General features: G+C 55.9%; 6 protein-coding genes across 6 annotated transcripts; 1 reads left to right on the top strand and 5 right to left on the bottom strand.

Annotated features, from left to right (window-relative positions):
- Nucleotide 1: 1 nt before the first annotated feature.
- K452DRAFT_291588 (uncharacterized protein) lies at nt 2-481 on the bottom strand. The gene has a single exon (XM_033541207.1). It carries the CDS (start codon nt 326-328, stop codon nt 44-46), a length of 285 nt encoding a protein of 94 aa, XP_033393256.1. The 5' UTR covers nt 329-481; the 3' UTR covers nt 2-43.
- A 46-nt stretch (nt 482-527) lies between these two features.
- On the bottom strand, nt 528-1,716 carry K452DRAFT_278544 (uncharacterized protein). Its single transcript, XM_033539370.1, has one exon. The coding sequence runs from the start codon at nt 1,575-1,577 to the stop codon at nt 993-995; it is 585 nt and encodes a 194-aa protein (XP_033393257.1). The 5' UTR covers nt 1,578-1,716; the 3' UTR covers nt 528-992.
- A 1,064-nt stretch (nt 1,717-2,780) lies between these two features.
- On the bottom strand, nt 2,781-4,171 carry K452DRAFT_291590 (uncharacterized protein). Its single transcript, XM_033541208.1, has 3 exons — nt 4,022-4,171; nt 3,599-3,867; nt 2,781-3,055 (listed from the first exon to the last, which is right to left on the bottom strand). Exons 2-3 carry the CDS (start codon nt 3,687-3,689, stop codon nt 2,889-2,891), a joined length of 258 nt encoding a protein of 85 aa, XP_033393258.1. The 5' UTR covers nt 3,690-3,867; nt 4,022-4,171; the 3' UTR covers nt 2,781-2,888.
- Nucleotides 4,172-5,782: 1,611 nt separating this feature from the next.
- K452DRAFT_202556 (uncharacterized protein) lies at nt 5,783-7,420 on the bottom strand (the record flags this gene model as incomplete). The annotated part of the gene is made up of 2 exons (XM_033536057.1): nt 5,783-7,264; nt 7,331-7,420. Coding segments are annotated over 2 exons (1,572 nt in total), but the record flags the coding sequence as incomplete, so codon positions are not given.
- Nucleotides 7,421-8,922: 1,502 nt separating this feature from the next.
- K452DRAFT_235690 (uncharacterized protein) lies at nt 8,923-10,961 on the top strand (the record flags this gene model as incomplete). Its single annotated transcript, XM_033537454.1, has 7 exons — nt 8,923-8,968; nt 9,025-9,113; nt 9,171-9,291; nt 9,355-9,468; nt 9,518-9,763; nt 9,820-10,569; nt 10,633-10,961. The coding sequence occupies 7 exons, from the start codon at nt 8,923-8,925 to the stop codon at nt 10,959-10,961; spliced, it is 1,695 nt and encodes a 564-aa protein (XP_033393260.1).
- A 2,192-nt stretch (nt 10,962-13,153) lies between these two features.
- K452DRAFT_353525 (uncharacterized protein) lies at nt 13,154-14,550 on the bottom strand. Its single transcript, XM_033545831.1, has 3 exons — nt 14,428-14,550; nt 13,935-14,362; nt 13,154-13,871 (listed from the first exon to the last, which is right to left on the bottom strand). Exons 1-3 carry the CDS (start codon nt 14,491-14,493, stop codon nt 13,562-13,564), a joined length of 804 nt encoding a protein of 267 aa, XP_033393261.1. The 5' UTR covers nt 14,494-14,550; the 3' UTR covers nt 13,154-13,561.
- Nucleotides 14,551-14,583: the final 33 nt, after the last annotated feature.

The following is a 14,583-nucleotide window of genomic DNA, read 5'->3' on the forward strand; positions in this document are numbered from 1 at the left end:
ATTCTTATTGTTATTGCTTTGCATTGCAGCGCGGTTGGCTGGGCTATGCTGGCGCAGTTGTATTGTGTACGTAGTCACTAGGTCTTGGCTGCTGCTGTTGTTGGTGGTGGGGTTTAATGCTGTGTTGGGTGCTGTTGTTGTGATTGAGATGGGCTGGCTTGCTTGGTGGGGTTTTTGGGGGGTGTGGATCTTGGTGGTGCTGGTGGTGAGTGAGGGCTGGATCGGGTATGGATGGGGTGGGTGGCATAAGGTACTGTTTTTGGGGCTTTGCTGGTATGGTACGCTGTATTGTTGCTGCTTGGGTGTTTTTTCTGCTTTTTGGATTCATGTTGGTTTTTGTTTTTTTGATACCTTTCTTGAGTGTTGTTTTCTGTCTTTGCTTTTTGTTGTAGTGGACGAGCAAGGGTGTTATGCTGAATATCGACGCTGTCGTCGCTGAGAGTCCGGTATTAAGCTGGCAAAGCCAAGGAGCAATTCCACCCACGTTTCTGAGTTAGTTGTAAACATCGGGACCAATTGAACATCTGCTTCACGCCAATTACATCCTCCTGTCTCCAAAAAGTATATTCGTACATGACAGAAGCTGGACAAGTGCCTGGAGTAGCACAGAGTGTCGTCTGCGCTCAAAAATGCTGCGTCTATGTCAACGTCTCGGCCCTACATGTCTGCAAAAGAGCCAATGCCCAACAGCCCAACACCAAATTTCCGTGATTTTCGTTGACCGTCTCCAAGCATCGGCAAATAGTGGCGCCCGTCGATGCGGATTGGGAGCTGCCAGGCGCGTGCGTAATCGGTAGCTGCAGAGAGCTATTTTCTTGGAAAAAGTAAGAAACATGTTCTTTTTACAAGCACCAGCGAAATCCCGAGCCGTATGTGCGCCCTCTGCGTGCTTCTCTGCCCATGATGATACAAGCTCTTTGGCCAATGAACCCGAGTTTCCAAGCCACATGCAAAACGCGGTCTTTATTTTTGTTTTTGTTTTTTTCCTTTCTTTAGAAAACCCTGCAAAGCGGGCTACCGCCCAGCTTCTTTTCCACCGCCTCTCGTATCTCCATAATGCCCTTATCCGTGGTGATGAATAGGCACTCGCCAGGCTTGGTCAAGCCCTTGACGTTCCCGGTATCCCTCCCCAAAACGACCAGCTCCAGCTCCTTGTGCTTCAGATATATGCGCTTGGTGGGCTTGCTGACCAGCTTCATTGAGGACAGCACGGGCGTGTTATTCCAGTACTTCAAGCCGAGCCATAACCGTTGCGCGGCCCTGTTGGTGGGGATCGGGACGGGGGGCGGGGTGGACGGTTCGGCGGCTTCGTTGCTGGGGCTGGGGTACGCGAGCCAGGGCTCTGCGCTCAGCGCTTCGGCGGACGGCGTCGCGGCGTCGTCGTCCGGGGTTTCGAGGGCGAAGGTTGCGGGCGGCGCTGGCCCGCCCGGCGTCACCGTCGAGATGAAGCCTTGTTTCTGCAGCCCGAGCGCCAGCTTCAGGTGCAGTTTGGTGAGCGGGATCGAGGTCAGGCCGAGGCGGCCGCGCGACGCGTTTTGCAGGTGCGAGCACACGTTTGCGAGATGCACGAGCGACATGGTGGCCGGATGGAGGAAGGCGAAGTGTGCGCGGGCGAGGGGGGTCAATGTCGAGGGGCCGTCCGTCCGTCCGGGGCCTGGGTGGGAGGCTTTGGCTTTGCGCGCGCGAGCAATGCGGGGGTGTGCGAGCGCGGAGGGCGGAGCTGTTGATTGTCCAAAATTTACAAAGTCCTGAGGTCGGAGTCGGCACGTGCCTCACCGCCTGCGCTTCGGGTCTGTGCCTTGTGCTCCTCCGCCTTCGTCTTCTCCACATTCACGACTCAACTTGATCATGTACTCGACAGGCATGAAAGAGAGGTACAACAGACAACACGGCCTTGTCTAATTTTGGCATTGACTCCCACAATGGCTCTTTCTTTATACTGCAATTGGCTATGCAAACACAGCTGGATACACTGACAAACGCCTTTTTAACGGCTAGAAATTGCTAACCATCAGCTCAGACGTTGTGTCGGCTTTGATTGTATTCTGGTAGGATATCATCAGCGTTGGCTGAGTAGCATTTGGCGGAGGGAAACAAGCAATAATACTCTCCATTTCTTACTCTTCTCTATTCCACCTTGCTTCACAACAGCAATGAGTTACCCTCTATCAAACCAAAGTCAAAAGACGACTCAACTCTTCACTTTTCCTGCCTTTCCCAACAAGATCAACAACCACTTCAAAATACCAGCTCTCTTTCCCTTTCCAAACACCCCCACCCCTAAACAAGCCCAACCACAATTCCCAAGCTCAGAAAAGCCAGCACTAAGCCTCGGAACTCCCAAATAAAGGCAACGAGCAGAAATCAACCAGCACAGCCTTCAGTAAGGTACGTAAATTACTCATGCCAAACCCCACTTTTCAATTCCTTACACCACAGCACAAAGACCACGCCGATCAGAGGGCGCGGCCGTTGCGGCCTTGGCTGCAGTAGAAGCGTGGGCGCCTTGTGGGGACGTGTCGGCATTACGTGCAGGAGGGACGGCATGGTTATGGCGTGGGTGGGTCTGGGTATCAATGTATTGTACCTATGGAGTGGGTAAGTGCAATCGGCATGGACACAGGCTTTGTCTGTCTTCGGAGATCAGACATTCTGATTGTGCGCTGTGGGACTGGTGGGTTGGTTCTTTGGGGGCGCGGCGAGGGCGTGCTGGTGCTGGGGGTCGTCTGGATGGATGGATGGACGTTGCGGACGAGAACATCGATGGGAGTGCTGGCTGCGCTGCTGCTGCTGCCATAGCTACTACGGGTATTACTACAACCGGCTACCTACCACCACCGTCTCTCCTGTACGTCCACATACATTCTCTCTCCACTGGCCTCGCGACCCTATCCCGCAGCAACCCGCTGCTCCGCTCCCACAGGGCTCTTCTCGGAGCTCTTGAGATGGCCACTCGCGCGCAACGCCTCAATGCGCTCCTGTTCCTTGCGCAAGCTGCGCTTATTGCCGACCTGCCAGACGAGGGTATAGACAGCCATGCAGACGAGCATGAGCCCTAATGAAAAAGCCGTTAGTGAGGATTATTTGCACGAACTGGCCAGGAAAAGGCGCGCGCGCCGCCAAGGAAGGAAAAAAAAAAAGTAGTGTGGGGATCAAAATGAACTCTGGCCCGGCAGTGAGGCTGGAGATTACAGGGTTATAGCGTTTGAGGATGTGCGGGAGCGAAAGGGAAAGGCGTGGATAGGCATAATAGCGGCCTTGATATGATTGCAATAGCGCGGACGATGTCGCAATGAATATCATCTGTGCCCGCCGCGGCAGTGCTTCTCCGGAGATAAACGCCCGAGCGGGTGGTAATAAGAAAGAGTGAAAGAAATAAAAATAAAAGGAAAAAGAAAGCCGCGGGCGCCATCCGGCGTCGCCGGTTCACGGGCGCGCTGATGGTGAGGCGCGGGGTGGAGTAGGGTGGTAAATAACATCATAAGATGGGCAGGTAAGGACGGCATGAATGCCTGATGAACCCCACCCACCCACTCGCCCACGCTATTGTACACTACTGCCGTGACTGGACTGCGCCGTGTTGATCAGCCCGACTTACCAAGGAAGCCGAACAGGATGCCCAGCTCGTGCCCGGTGCTGGGTGCGGGCACGTAGCACTCGTGCTTATCTTCGGCCGTGCATTCGCCCATGGTCGCCGAGCGTGTCTTGCTTGCTTGCTTGCTTGCTTGCTTGCTGCTGCTGATGTTGCTGTGGGTCTGCGTTGCTTGGTAGCTGACTGCGGCGATCGCGGCGCACCGGTGCTGGCGGATGCTGTGTTGGTGCTGATGCTCGCTGCCCGATTATATCACTGCCTGCCAGGCTGCTACTCTACATCCCACGCATCTGCGTCAGCCAGTCCATCCGTCTGAGTAACCGCGGCCCCGTCCGGCCTGCCGGGCGTACGCGGTATGTGCGTGGGTGGGTAGATATGGAGGCAGTAGTAGGGTCGCCGGGTCGTCGTCGTCGCAGCGCCATGACTTACCGATTCCCAACCGCGTGTACGTATGTAATCAAGTAGGCAAAAAACACCGTCCAAAGTATAATAACAAGTCGAGAGCTGGGTATCCCAAACAAACGCGACGCCAACCTTCCTTCCCGGGGCAGGCAGCAACCCGCGCTATATACCGCAGCCTCCGCCGCCGCGCCGTCAGACTCTCAGCACCAAGCCCGCGGCCCCCGGGCATCCTGGCATATTATCCCCGCGTTCTAGTGCGCGGCGCAGCCAGGCTGACTCGGCCGTCAGCAAATACATAAGGTAGGTACATAACCACAAAAACCTGCTGATGAGCCTCGCCCACAAAACCCGTTACATGTGTGCATGGGCACAGCGATCCCACCAGTCAGTTCAGTCGCGTCCTCACGCGGGGAAGCGAGCCACAAAACTCCAACAACGGTGGTCGCCAACGCCCGCCAGGCCGCCCACCCACGACCACGAGTCCGGGGCACCGGGGTGCGGGGCTCCACGCGAGCGGAGACCTCCTAGGTTTAGCGAGCACGACCCGGCGAGCAACACCAAAAGTAATTATCAAATGCGCCTTAGATACGCGGCCGTGAGTGGCTGGCCGGCGCGCGTAGCACGGTGCAACGTCGCTCGCGCGCCGCTGATGTCAGGCGCGTGCCTGCGAGCAAGGTAGGAGCCAAGCCCTGCGAGCATAACGCACACACAGCAAGGTGTTTGATCCTTGGCCACCCTGGCGCCGCCTTCGTCGCCGCCGGCCGCCGCGCTGATAAGCTGCTGCTGCGTGGCGTGCGTGGGCGCGTTACACGTGAGTCAGAGGGTGGGAGGGGTAGAGGCAGCAGGCCGGGGTGGCCGGGGTGGCTGGCTTGGCTTGCTTTGGCTTGCTTTGGCTTGCGTTTTGCTTGCTTGTTGTCTGCCTGGCTGACTTGCTGGCTTGCTGTTGGCTGGCTGTTGGCTGGGCAGAGCGGGGTGATTGATGATGGTCATGGTGGTGGTGTTATGTTATGGATGGTGCGGCGGCGGCGCTCGTGAGGTTGCTTTAAAGTACTGCTTGCTGCTGTACTTCGTACGACGAAGGTCCCTACATACGGACACACGACACACGACACACGACGGGCAAAGTAGTCATTGTTAGGAATAAGTGTTTGATATAGCTCCGTATCTCATCATAACGACCGATCGGCCCTCGTCAACCACCAATACACCCCCCCTCCATCCATACCCATACCCATACCCGCAACCTGATTTCCCGACCGACCTATGGACCGACTTTTAGCTTCGTCGCCGCCTCTTCCCCCGAGTCGATAAACTTCTCCACACAGAAGCAATGTTTGAATTTTTCATAGATAGATCCTCCCGCACTCGCTGGTCCCCAGACGCCAAAGGACGCGTGAAATCCCATCATAATGACAATTGACGTAGTCGCATTGATGTTCATGAGCTAAGAAGCAAGCAAGCAAGCAGACAAAGCAAAGCTAGCAAAGCAAGCCAAGCCACGCATACCCTTAGATCCGTCATTCATGCGAGAAAAGAAGGGGGGGCCTCTTTTTTTTGTATTCTGTTTGTGAGAATGTTCCCGAGAGGAAGGGGGGGTATCGCAGGGTATCAACAAATCTGCAACCAGAAAAATGGTATAAGGAAAAAAAGGAAAAACGGCAAAATAATGTGCAGCAGAAAACGCTCCACACCCCGCCGAAAGGAGACGAGAGAAGAAATGAAAAAGGGAAAAAACAGGAAACAAGAATTTTAAGCCATGGGATGAGGCATGGCTGCTCACATAGGGTGCAGCCAGGACCGTTCCATGTCCTCGTACATGGCACTGCAGCCCTCCAGGTAGCTGCTGTCCAGAACATCAGAGACGTCCCATCTCAAGTGCGAATCCTTCTCCAAACAGTTCCGGACAAGCTCGACAGCCTCATCGTCCGCGCACGCTTCCCTCAGCGCCTGCTCATCCCATTCGCCCTTGACGATGAGCATGACCAGCGCTGGTTGGAAGCTGTGGCTGAAGGGCCGATTGCCAGTGAGCAGCGTGTACGCAACCACGCCAAACGCCCACATGTCTACCGCCGTGCTGTAGATGTGCGATTTGGATGCCAGAAGCTCCGGCGCCGCGTACTCCATGCTGCCGGCGACGCAGGTGCTGGTGTCGCAGGGCCCGATGTTCTCGTCGGCAGCCTCTGGGGGTGGCGACGGCGTTGTGCGGTTCTCGTTCGTGATGAAGTCCGCCATGCCGAAGTCGCAGAGTAGTACGTTACCACCCTGGGTTGCAGCGTCGGGGCCAGACATGTCAATGAGGCAGTTTTCGAGCTTGACATCCCGGTGCACGGCGTGCACATCCTCGTGCAGGTAGCGGAGAGCCGACGCGAGTTGGTACAGATAGCGCTTTGCCAGGTGAGGCTCGAGACGTTTGCCCGCTTGGCGGTTCGTGCGGACCATGTCGAAGAGCGTGCCGCCTGTATTGAGCTGAGTTATGCAGAATGTGGCAAATGGGGTGTCGTAGACAGCAAGTAGGGGCAGAATATACGGATGTTTGAGATATCTCCAAATCTCGACTTCATGCTCAAACTCGGCTTGGAGCTTGTCGTTCTCAGTTTCGTCTTTGCCGGAAACTTGCTTGCGCACGATCTTGACAGCGCGAATGATTTTCCTACCATTGTCGATGGTTGAAACTTCTTTCACAACACTGAATCCGCCAAAGCCGATTTGCTTGCCGATGAAGTACCCGCTGTGGTCGGGGATTTCTTGGCCTTCGTCATCGGGCTCAATCAAAGAAGTCGCTTCATCCTTGCCCCATTGCGACAGAAAAGCGCTCGCAGGGGACATGGATGAGTTTGAACGAGACCTGTTCGATGTTCGGCGAGTGTTCCTCCTGCTACTGTTTTGGCTTCCAAAGAAGTTTTTCGACCTGACGCTGCTGGCGCGGCGTGATCCAGCCGCGCTGCCGTTGAAAGGAAATTCGCTAGGAGAGGACGCGGCGAGCGGCGACTGAAGATAGTCTATAGGAGTTGTAGAGCCGTCCAAGCCAGAAGATGCGGTGGTGGCTGACGTTAGTGAGGCGACTCTGTCGCTCTCCTCCACTTCAGCCTCGTGTGCCAGCGAATCCACCGTATGCTGCAAGAGAGGATGCCGCGAAATGCCTGCGCGCCAGGCCAGATCGGGTCGTCGCCGCTGGCTTAGCGGCTCCCCCGTGTGAGGATCGTAATGCATCTTGTCGGACTCGCTATGGGTCCGATGATGCACCACGGAGCTCTCATCATGGCCTTTCATCTCATCTATAACGGTGTGGTCGAGGGCGTTCGGCTGCGTTCCGTTGGCAGCGCCGTGCCTATGGACCTTAGGGAGCGGCGCGTCGATGGGAATGTGTTTGCCCGTTTCCAAAGTAACTTTTGGCGCGAAACTAATAGAAGTCTGGCGATCGCGGAAGGACTCTTCGAGCGAGGGGGTGTCTCGAGATCTATAGGGGAGTGAAAAACGATCCGAATGCTGGGCCTTTATGTAAGAGCCCCACTGCGCGGCCGGAGAAGAGAAACCAGGAGCGTCGTCTTTCAGCGGCGAGTCGTTGAGCTCGGGACCAGTCACGGAGGGCGGGCATCCGTCGTCGTCGTCGTCGTCGTCGTGCGACCACAAGCCATGTCGACTCTCGGAGAAGGAGTGGTCGCCATGGTCGCTGCCATTTCGTTTGATCGAGGCGAAGGCCGAGGGGATTGGCTTCGGCGAGGACCGCGTGTTCAACTTGAGTTTGGGGAAAGAGGGAGGGCACTCCGCTGGGGCCATTCGACCGCGCAGAGGAGGGGTATGTAGGCAGGTCGAGGGTTGGCCGGTGATAGAGGGCGCGAAGGTGAGCGCGGCGGGCGGCACCCGGGTTTAAATAATAAAAAAAGGACGGCAGAGCCCCCACGCTGTGAATCAGCAGAATCCGGGGGATTACGATTGGAAAAAGGGCACAAGAGGTCAGCCGCCTCCCGCGCAAGTGGGGCTCGGGGAAGAGATCAGAGCTGCATGTGCGGTAGCGGTAGGCTACCGTTCGGCGAGGGCTGGCTTTGCTGGGGTGGAGGAGACCCCGTCGAGCGGTCGTGTCGCGGCGAGGTTGGTGGGCGGATGACGTCGCGCGCAGTCGCCGTCTCCGCTTTATCTGTCTGTCGTTGGATATACAAGAATTGTTAAAGGCAAAATCCAGGAGAGGCGGGTGGATTTTGTCGGTGGACACGGGAGGAGTAGGAAAGAACAGGCCATCACGTGAGCGGCCATGCCGCAGACGGCCCTTGGCGCAGCGCGCCCGAGCCGGTTCTTCTTCGTGCGCGACGAAGGCATTACAGACAGATATATCGCGACCTTTCGCAGGCGCAGGCGCAGATCAGACGTCAGCGCTGGACCCGGGCCCTGCAGCAGATCTCCTTCATGCCCGACCTTGCGCGGTTCGCGCCGCCCGGCCAGCTATACTCGTTGCAGCAGGGGCGCTGGCTCGTGAAGCGTGGAGCGGTTCACGGCGGGCCCCAGGCCCCCGTTGCCCGCGCGGACATGGCAGGTACCACTACCGGGAGGCTTGTGGGTTGTTGGGTGCTTCGGGCAGCCCGACGTCACGGCCTCCGAGGGGGACGGAGGATGACGAGGGATCGTTACGCACCAGGAATCGGTCAAGTGCACTGAAGTGGCACGTTCGTGGCTGCTTTTCCAGCAAAGCGCACTGACCTGAACCCTGTCTGGCGAGCGCTCCGCCGTTCGCAAACACCCGCGCGCCGTCGTCGCCCATAACTATCTAGTCCATCAAGCCAGCCACCGTGTCTGCGTAGCCTGTGCCTCCCCGTCCGTCCTCGCCTTCGTCTTCCATCCTCGCCCGCTTCGACTGCTGCTCCATCCTGGCCCCGTCCTACCCGCCACCCTCCTGCCCGTCTAAGCCTGGCCGTGAGTGGCCCTGACTTGCCAGCATGGTCTCGGCCTGGTGCGCGAAGCTCTTCAACTCTTGTTGCGGTGGTGAGGCCGCCCGACGCCCTCCGTCACCCGTCGCTCGCTGACGTTTCTGCTGCCAGGTCGCTCCTCCAAGGATGGCCTCTACGATCCAGTCCTCGCCGATAGTGAGCGAGAGGCTGTGGCCGACCTGTTGGGCTATCTAGAAAACGTACGCCATGCCTCTCCATCCATCTACCGCCGCATCAATGCTTACCTGCCTCTACAGCGAGCCGAGACCGACTTCTTCTCCGGCGACCCTCTTCGCGCCCTCAGCACGCTCGTCTACTCCGACAACATCGACCTGCAGCGGAGCGCTAGCTTGACGTTCGCCGAGATAACGGAGAGAGGTTGGCACCCGCCCGCCCAACACGACACCTGCATCGCTGCTAACCCATGCATCCCTATTACAGATGTCCGAGAGGTCGACCGCGACACGCTTGAACCCATACTTTTCCTCCTTCAAAATAGCGACATCGAGGTCCAGCGTGCGGCAAGCGCGGCATTGGGCAACCTTGCCGTCAACAGTACGTCTCCACAGATCTCAACCATCTCCACAACACTAACACCTCGTAGCGGAAAACAAGGTGTCTATCGTTACCCTTGGTGGCCTCGGGCCCCTCATCAAGCAGATGAACTCGCCCAACGTCGAGGTTCAATGCAACGCTGTTGGGTGCATCACGAATCTGGCGACGCACGAAGACAACAAGGCGAAAATCGCCAGGTCGGGAGCACTCCCGCCGCTGACGAGGTTGGCCAAGTCAAAGGACATGCGTGTGCAGCGCAACGCTACCGGCGCCCTGCTCAACATGACCCACTCCGGTGCGTTACTTGTCAAACGTCAACCATGCAAGTCCGATTAGCTCACACCATTACAGATGACAACCGGCAACAGCTCGTCAATGCTGGCGCCATTCCAGTGCTTGTGCAACTACTCACTTCGCCGGACGTGGACGTGCAGTATTACTGCACAACTGCTCTTAGCAACATCGCAGTGGACGCGAACAATAGAAAAAGGCTGGCGCAAACTGAAGGCCGACTCGTGCAATCACTGGTACACCTGATGGACTCGTCGTCCCCCAAGGTCCAGTGCCAAGCCGCGTTGGCGCTCAGGAACCTAGCTTCAGACGAGCGGTACCAGCTCGAGATCGTGCGGGCTCGCGGTCTGCCATCATTGCTGCGTCTGCTCCAGTCGTCGTACCTTCCTCTTATTCTCTCGGCGGTCGCCTGTATCCGCAACATTTCCATTCATCCCTCCAACGAATCTCCTATCATCGATGCTGGATTCCTTCGCCCTCTTGTGGATCTGCTTGGCTCCACCGAAAACGAGGAGATTCAGTGCCACGCCATTTCCACTCTCCGCAACCTTGCCGCAAGCTCGGACCGGAACAAGCAGCTTGTCCTGGAGGCCGGGGCCGTTCAGAAGTGCAAGCAGCTGGTTCTCAATGTACCCCTCACCGTGCAGTCCGAGATGACTGCAGCTATTGCTGTGCTCGCTTTGAGTGACGAGCTTAAGCCGCATCTTCTCAGCCTCGGCGTGTTCGACGTTCTGATTCCTCTTACCGAATCTGAGAGCATTGAGGTGCAAGGAAACAGCGCTGCCGCTCTTGGCAACTTGTCGTCAAAAGGTATGAGCTTAAAAATACCCTCTTTCTTTATTGATACGCCATTAATTGACCAAGCATTCGCAGTTGGCGATTACACCATCTTCCTGCAGAACTGGACCGAGCCCAGTGGTGGCATTCACGGCTACCTTCAGCGATTCCTGGATAGCGGCGATCCTACGTTCCAGCACATTGCGATCTGGACCCTACTCCAGCTTCTCGAATCCGAAGACTCGCGTCTCTTGACTCTGATTGGAAAGTCGAAGGAGATTGTCAAGATGGTACAGAGCATAGCCGATCGCAATATCGAGTCGGACGAGGAAGACAATGACGATGGCGAGGGCGAGGTCGTCAACCTGGCGCGGCGGTGCCTCGAACTGCTTAGCAGCAATCCGAAGACGCTGATGGAGGGTTGAGGCAAAACTCGAGGGGCGTTTCGCTGAGCAGTCAGTCGTATAGCTGGGCTGGATGGATGTACGGGACCGCCCTGCCAAATGCGCGCGTTTTCCTTCCATATGGGTATCGGCGCACCAGGCGTTTCCTTCTAGGAATAACAATGGGGAGTGTTTGCGGATTGCGATTTATTTTCACAGCGAGCATCATGGGCGGAGCAAGGATGTGCTTTTTTCTCCATTTTCCTTTCTCCTCAGTTTTCTCCTCGTGTCCACTCGTGTGTTTTTCTTTGGTTTTTTCCTTTGTTAGTGTGCTGCAAACTGGTGGCTTTCCCATTATACCACACCATTGACGATCACCAAATTTTTCCTCGCTCTCAGACTTTTCTCGGCGGCATGAAATTTGGTTAAAGGAGGGGAAAATCGAAAGGTGGGACGCACGCGGTAGAGGTTGGCTTGTTTTTTCTTTTGTGTTTTTGTTTTTTTCTCTTTGCTTTTTTCCCTTATCTCTCAATTCTCCACTTTTTCTTCCCTTTTCTTCTTCTCCGGATCCCTTCTGTGTTTTCTTTTTGTCGTCCTCTTTTTCCAGTTTCATATTGAATAGGTAGTCCGGGGTACCCCTTCTCCTGGAGGAAGTGGGGTGGCGGGTGAGATAGACGATTGATTCGCGACGTGTTCTCGCCGCCCCTCTTCTGCCTCTGCCTTGCTATGCTCTGATATGCTCTTGTCTTGCTGGTGTGTGTTTTTTGACCCGGTGCTGAACTTGTGTTCTTAAGGGGGCTTGTCTGTGACATACCATATTTGGATATTAGCATTAGTGGGAAGCCATCTTGTGGTTTTTCATGCCGCTTTTTCCTCTGATCGTTCAGTCTCGCTGCTTCTGTTCTCCGCTCCTCCCTTCCTCTTTTTCTTCTTCCCTGCCCTTTCTTTTGCCAATTCTTTTCTTTTCTTTTCTTTTCTTTTAATTGTTCCAGACTGCATGAATAAGTTAGATGCAAGGTCGCGTCTACAGCAAAGCTGTACCGACGGGGCGGTGGGTAGTGAATACTTGGAGCGGTACAGTCTGCGCGTGGTGTTAGCGGTGACCAGTGAAAGAAGGAAGGCGGTATTTTGAGGATACTCTGCTGTGATTTTTGGCCGTTTGTATTGATCTCTACTCATCTTCAGACTGAGAATCGAGAGGTTGTGGGGTGTGTGTGCGCTGTTAGTTGGTGGTGCTAATGGTGGTGGGTGGTAATGGCGATGCAGGCTGGCTGTTAATAAGGCATTTAGTGAGAGAAGAGAGTTAAATATCAATGTCTCAGAAACGGGCGTTTGCGCTTCGTTTCCCTGCGCGCGTTTGAATGCTTGCTTGTTTGTCCGGCTGCTCCTGTCCTGTTCTGTCTGTCTGTCTGGTGGTGGATTCTCTGGCTGACTGTCCGATTGTGCGTTTGTTGCTCTTGTGGTGCACGTGTGTGTGTTTAGGTAGTTAGCTGGCTAGCTAACTAACTAGGTAGGTGGGTAGCCGTGCCGAATGAAGCGTGGGTGACACGACATATGCGTCTCCTAGCTAGTGGTGGACGAGCTACGATCTACGTGCTACGTGCTACGTGCGGCTGCGGTGTGATATGCGCTGGTAGTGTGCACGTGTGCGTGCTTGTGTGTCGTCTGTCGTCTTTTTGATATTTTTCCCTCTCTTCGCCCTGTTCTTGTCTGGGGCCGTCTAAGATGTGTTTGTCCTGCCACTTGCGGATATCTTGTACTACCATGGCCGATAGGTACTGTGCCGTGCTAAACCATACTGTTTTGGCATCTGTGAGCAGTGCAGTGTGGTGGGTTGTTGGTTGGTTAATGCTTGCGTAAGTGAGGGTGTGTGCTTTGTTCTGGCTGTGAAGGTTGATGGTGTCGGGACTGTGGGTAGGGTAGGTATGCATTTAATCCTGGTGGGAAGGAAGGGAGACGGGCAAGAAGTTGGGAAATGAGGGAGAGAGGAAAACAGTTAGAGAGTGAAGGGGAAGGGGAAGACTTGACGTGCTTGAGACAGCCACAGTCCGATGTCCGTACGCTTGGACTTGTTAGAGCGGTATAGGGTATAGTCCGGCAAAGCGGCTGCTCTAGCGGCACCGCTGTCATGGTCAAACGGAAAACGAGCAAACAGATGGGATGAAGACGCGCTCGTGGGGAGGGGATGCAGTCGTACTTAGCGGAATCAAAACAGGTGCACGTGCAGCGGCGGTGGTCAAAGCGATTGTAATTGCAATTGTGAAATTCGGACAGACAGGCTTTTTTCGTTACATATTGTAGTAGTTATGTAGTAAGTAGTCGTACGCCGTAGCACGCGCCGTCGTGACAATCGAACAGATTGGCTCTGCCCAACGGCAACAGCAGCGCGACCACCACCATCAGCACTGCCGGCAGCGGCTGCAGTCGCGCTGTCTCGCCGTCAAACTCGGCGTCCTCTTAAGCGAAAGCCACGATAGATCACCGGTGCATCGTCCCGTCCACGCGGGGACCGTCATTTCCAACACCCTCCGCGGAAACCCATAACCAACGTGTCGACGCCGCACCGGACAAATTCATTGTCGGTCAAACTGAGCATCCTCTTATTCCGCGTCATACTCGTGTACACCCAAAAGTGGTGTTGCCTAAGCACGCGCCTTGGTCTTGGGAGTGCCGCTCTTAACGCGCCTAGCCTCAGGGCGCTGAAGGTGGCCGGCGGGGATCCAGCTCTCGTCATAAGCCTTTGCGCCAGAAGTGACAGCCGGGCCATCAGCTCCCACAACAGCGACCTGATCGGCGGGATCGACCTTCTTGGAGCCTCCAGAGGAGGCCTTGGCACGCTCGCCACCCTTGCCGCGACCGCGCTTCTGAGGGAAGAGAGTGGTGATCCAAGTGGAGTAGATGAAGTAGCAGGTTCCTGCGAAAACGCCGGCGAGAACAAGGTAGAGGAAGATGCTAAATTCCATTCGTGTTATCATTGCGATTCCTAGAAAAGGTGAGCGGAGTTAAGTTGCTTACATCTGAGGGTCGAAGATGCTGGTGGGCGCCTCAACAACAGAAACGGTCTCGTTGTAAGCCTGAACGGTGAAGAACTTGTCCCTGTGATCACGGAGGACGGCGGCGAGGTTGAGCCTAATGTCCTGGGGGTGCATCTCGGTCGCAAAGTTGTAGGTCAAGGTCTCGTTGGTGCCACCAGGAATGCGAACATGGTAGCGGGCGGCGGTCAGGTTGCGTACAATCTTGTCGGTTTGAGTGGAGATGAGCGAGCCGCCAATGAGCTGGACGGTGACAGGCGTGTCCTCGCCGTTGCGCACATCGAAGACGACATCGGTGGGGTGGCCGTTGACGAGCTTGACGCCAAAGATCTCCGAGTTGGGGAAGCTGGCGGTGATGGAGACGTCGTAGTTGGGTGAGGTGCTAGGGTCCTCTACCTCCTCGACGTCGAGCTAGACGGCAATGGATGTCAGCGGTGTTAACTGATGTCATGGGGGGTCGGGAGCTTGCTACGGACCTGCGCGACGGCATTGGAGGCCAGCAGGGAAATCAGGAACGAGGCGGCGAGCTTGGGGTACCACATTGCGAATGATTGAGAAGCCGACAGAAACAGGTGTGGACGGGTGACGAGGGGACGGGCGAAAGTTGAGATGTGGCTCGATGGAGGTTCAGA

Source organism: Aplosporella prunicola (genome assembly GCF_010093885.1).
Source record: "Aplosporella prunicola CBS 121167 unplaced genomic scaffold K452scaffold_29, whole genome shotgun sequence".
NCBI classification, from domain to species: domain Eukaryota; kingdom Fungi; phylum Ascomycota; class Dothideomycetes; order Botryosphaeriales; family Aplosporellaceae; genus Aplosporella; species Aplosporella prunicola.

Excerpts from the sequence above, each read along its gene's own strand:
- K452DRAFT_291588 (XM_033541207.1), bottom strand. The coding sequence starts at position 328 with ATGAATCCAAAAAGCAGAAAAAACACCCAAGCAGCAACAATACAGCGT.
- K452DRAFT_278544 (XM_033539370.1), bottom strand. The coding sequence starts at position 1,577 with ATGTCGCTCGTGCATCTCGCAAACGTGTGCTCGCACCTGCAAAACGCG.
- K452DRAFT_291590 (XM_033541208.1), bottom strand. The coding sequence starts at position 3,689 with ATGGGCGAATGCACGGCCGAAGATAAGCACGAGTGCTACGTGCCCGCA. Across the intron at positions 3,056-3,598 it reads CATCCTGTTCGGCTTCCTTG|GGCTCATGCTCGTCTGCATG; the intron begins GTAAGTCGGGCT and ends CTTTTTCATTAG.
- K452DRAFT_353525 (XM_033545831.1), bottom strand. The coding sequence starts at position 14,493 with ATGTGGTACCCCAAGCTCGCCGCCTCGTTCCTGATTTCCCTGCTGGCC. Across the intron at positions 14,363-14,427 it reads CCTCCAATGCCGTCGCGCAG|CTCGACGTCGAGGAGGTAGA; the intron begins GTCCGTAGCAAG and ends ATTGCCGTCTAG. Across the intron at positions 13,872-13,934 it reads AGCATCTTCGACCCTCAGAT|CATCTTCCTCTACCTTGTTC; the intron begins GTAAGCAACTTA and ends AATGGAATTTAG.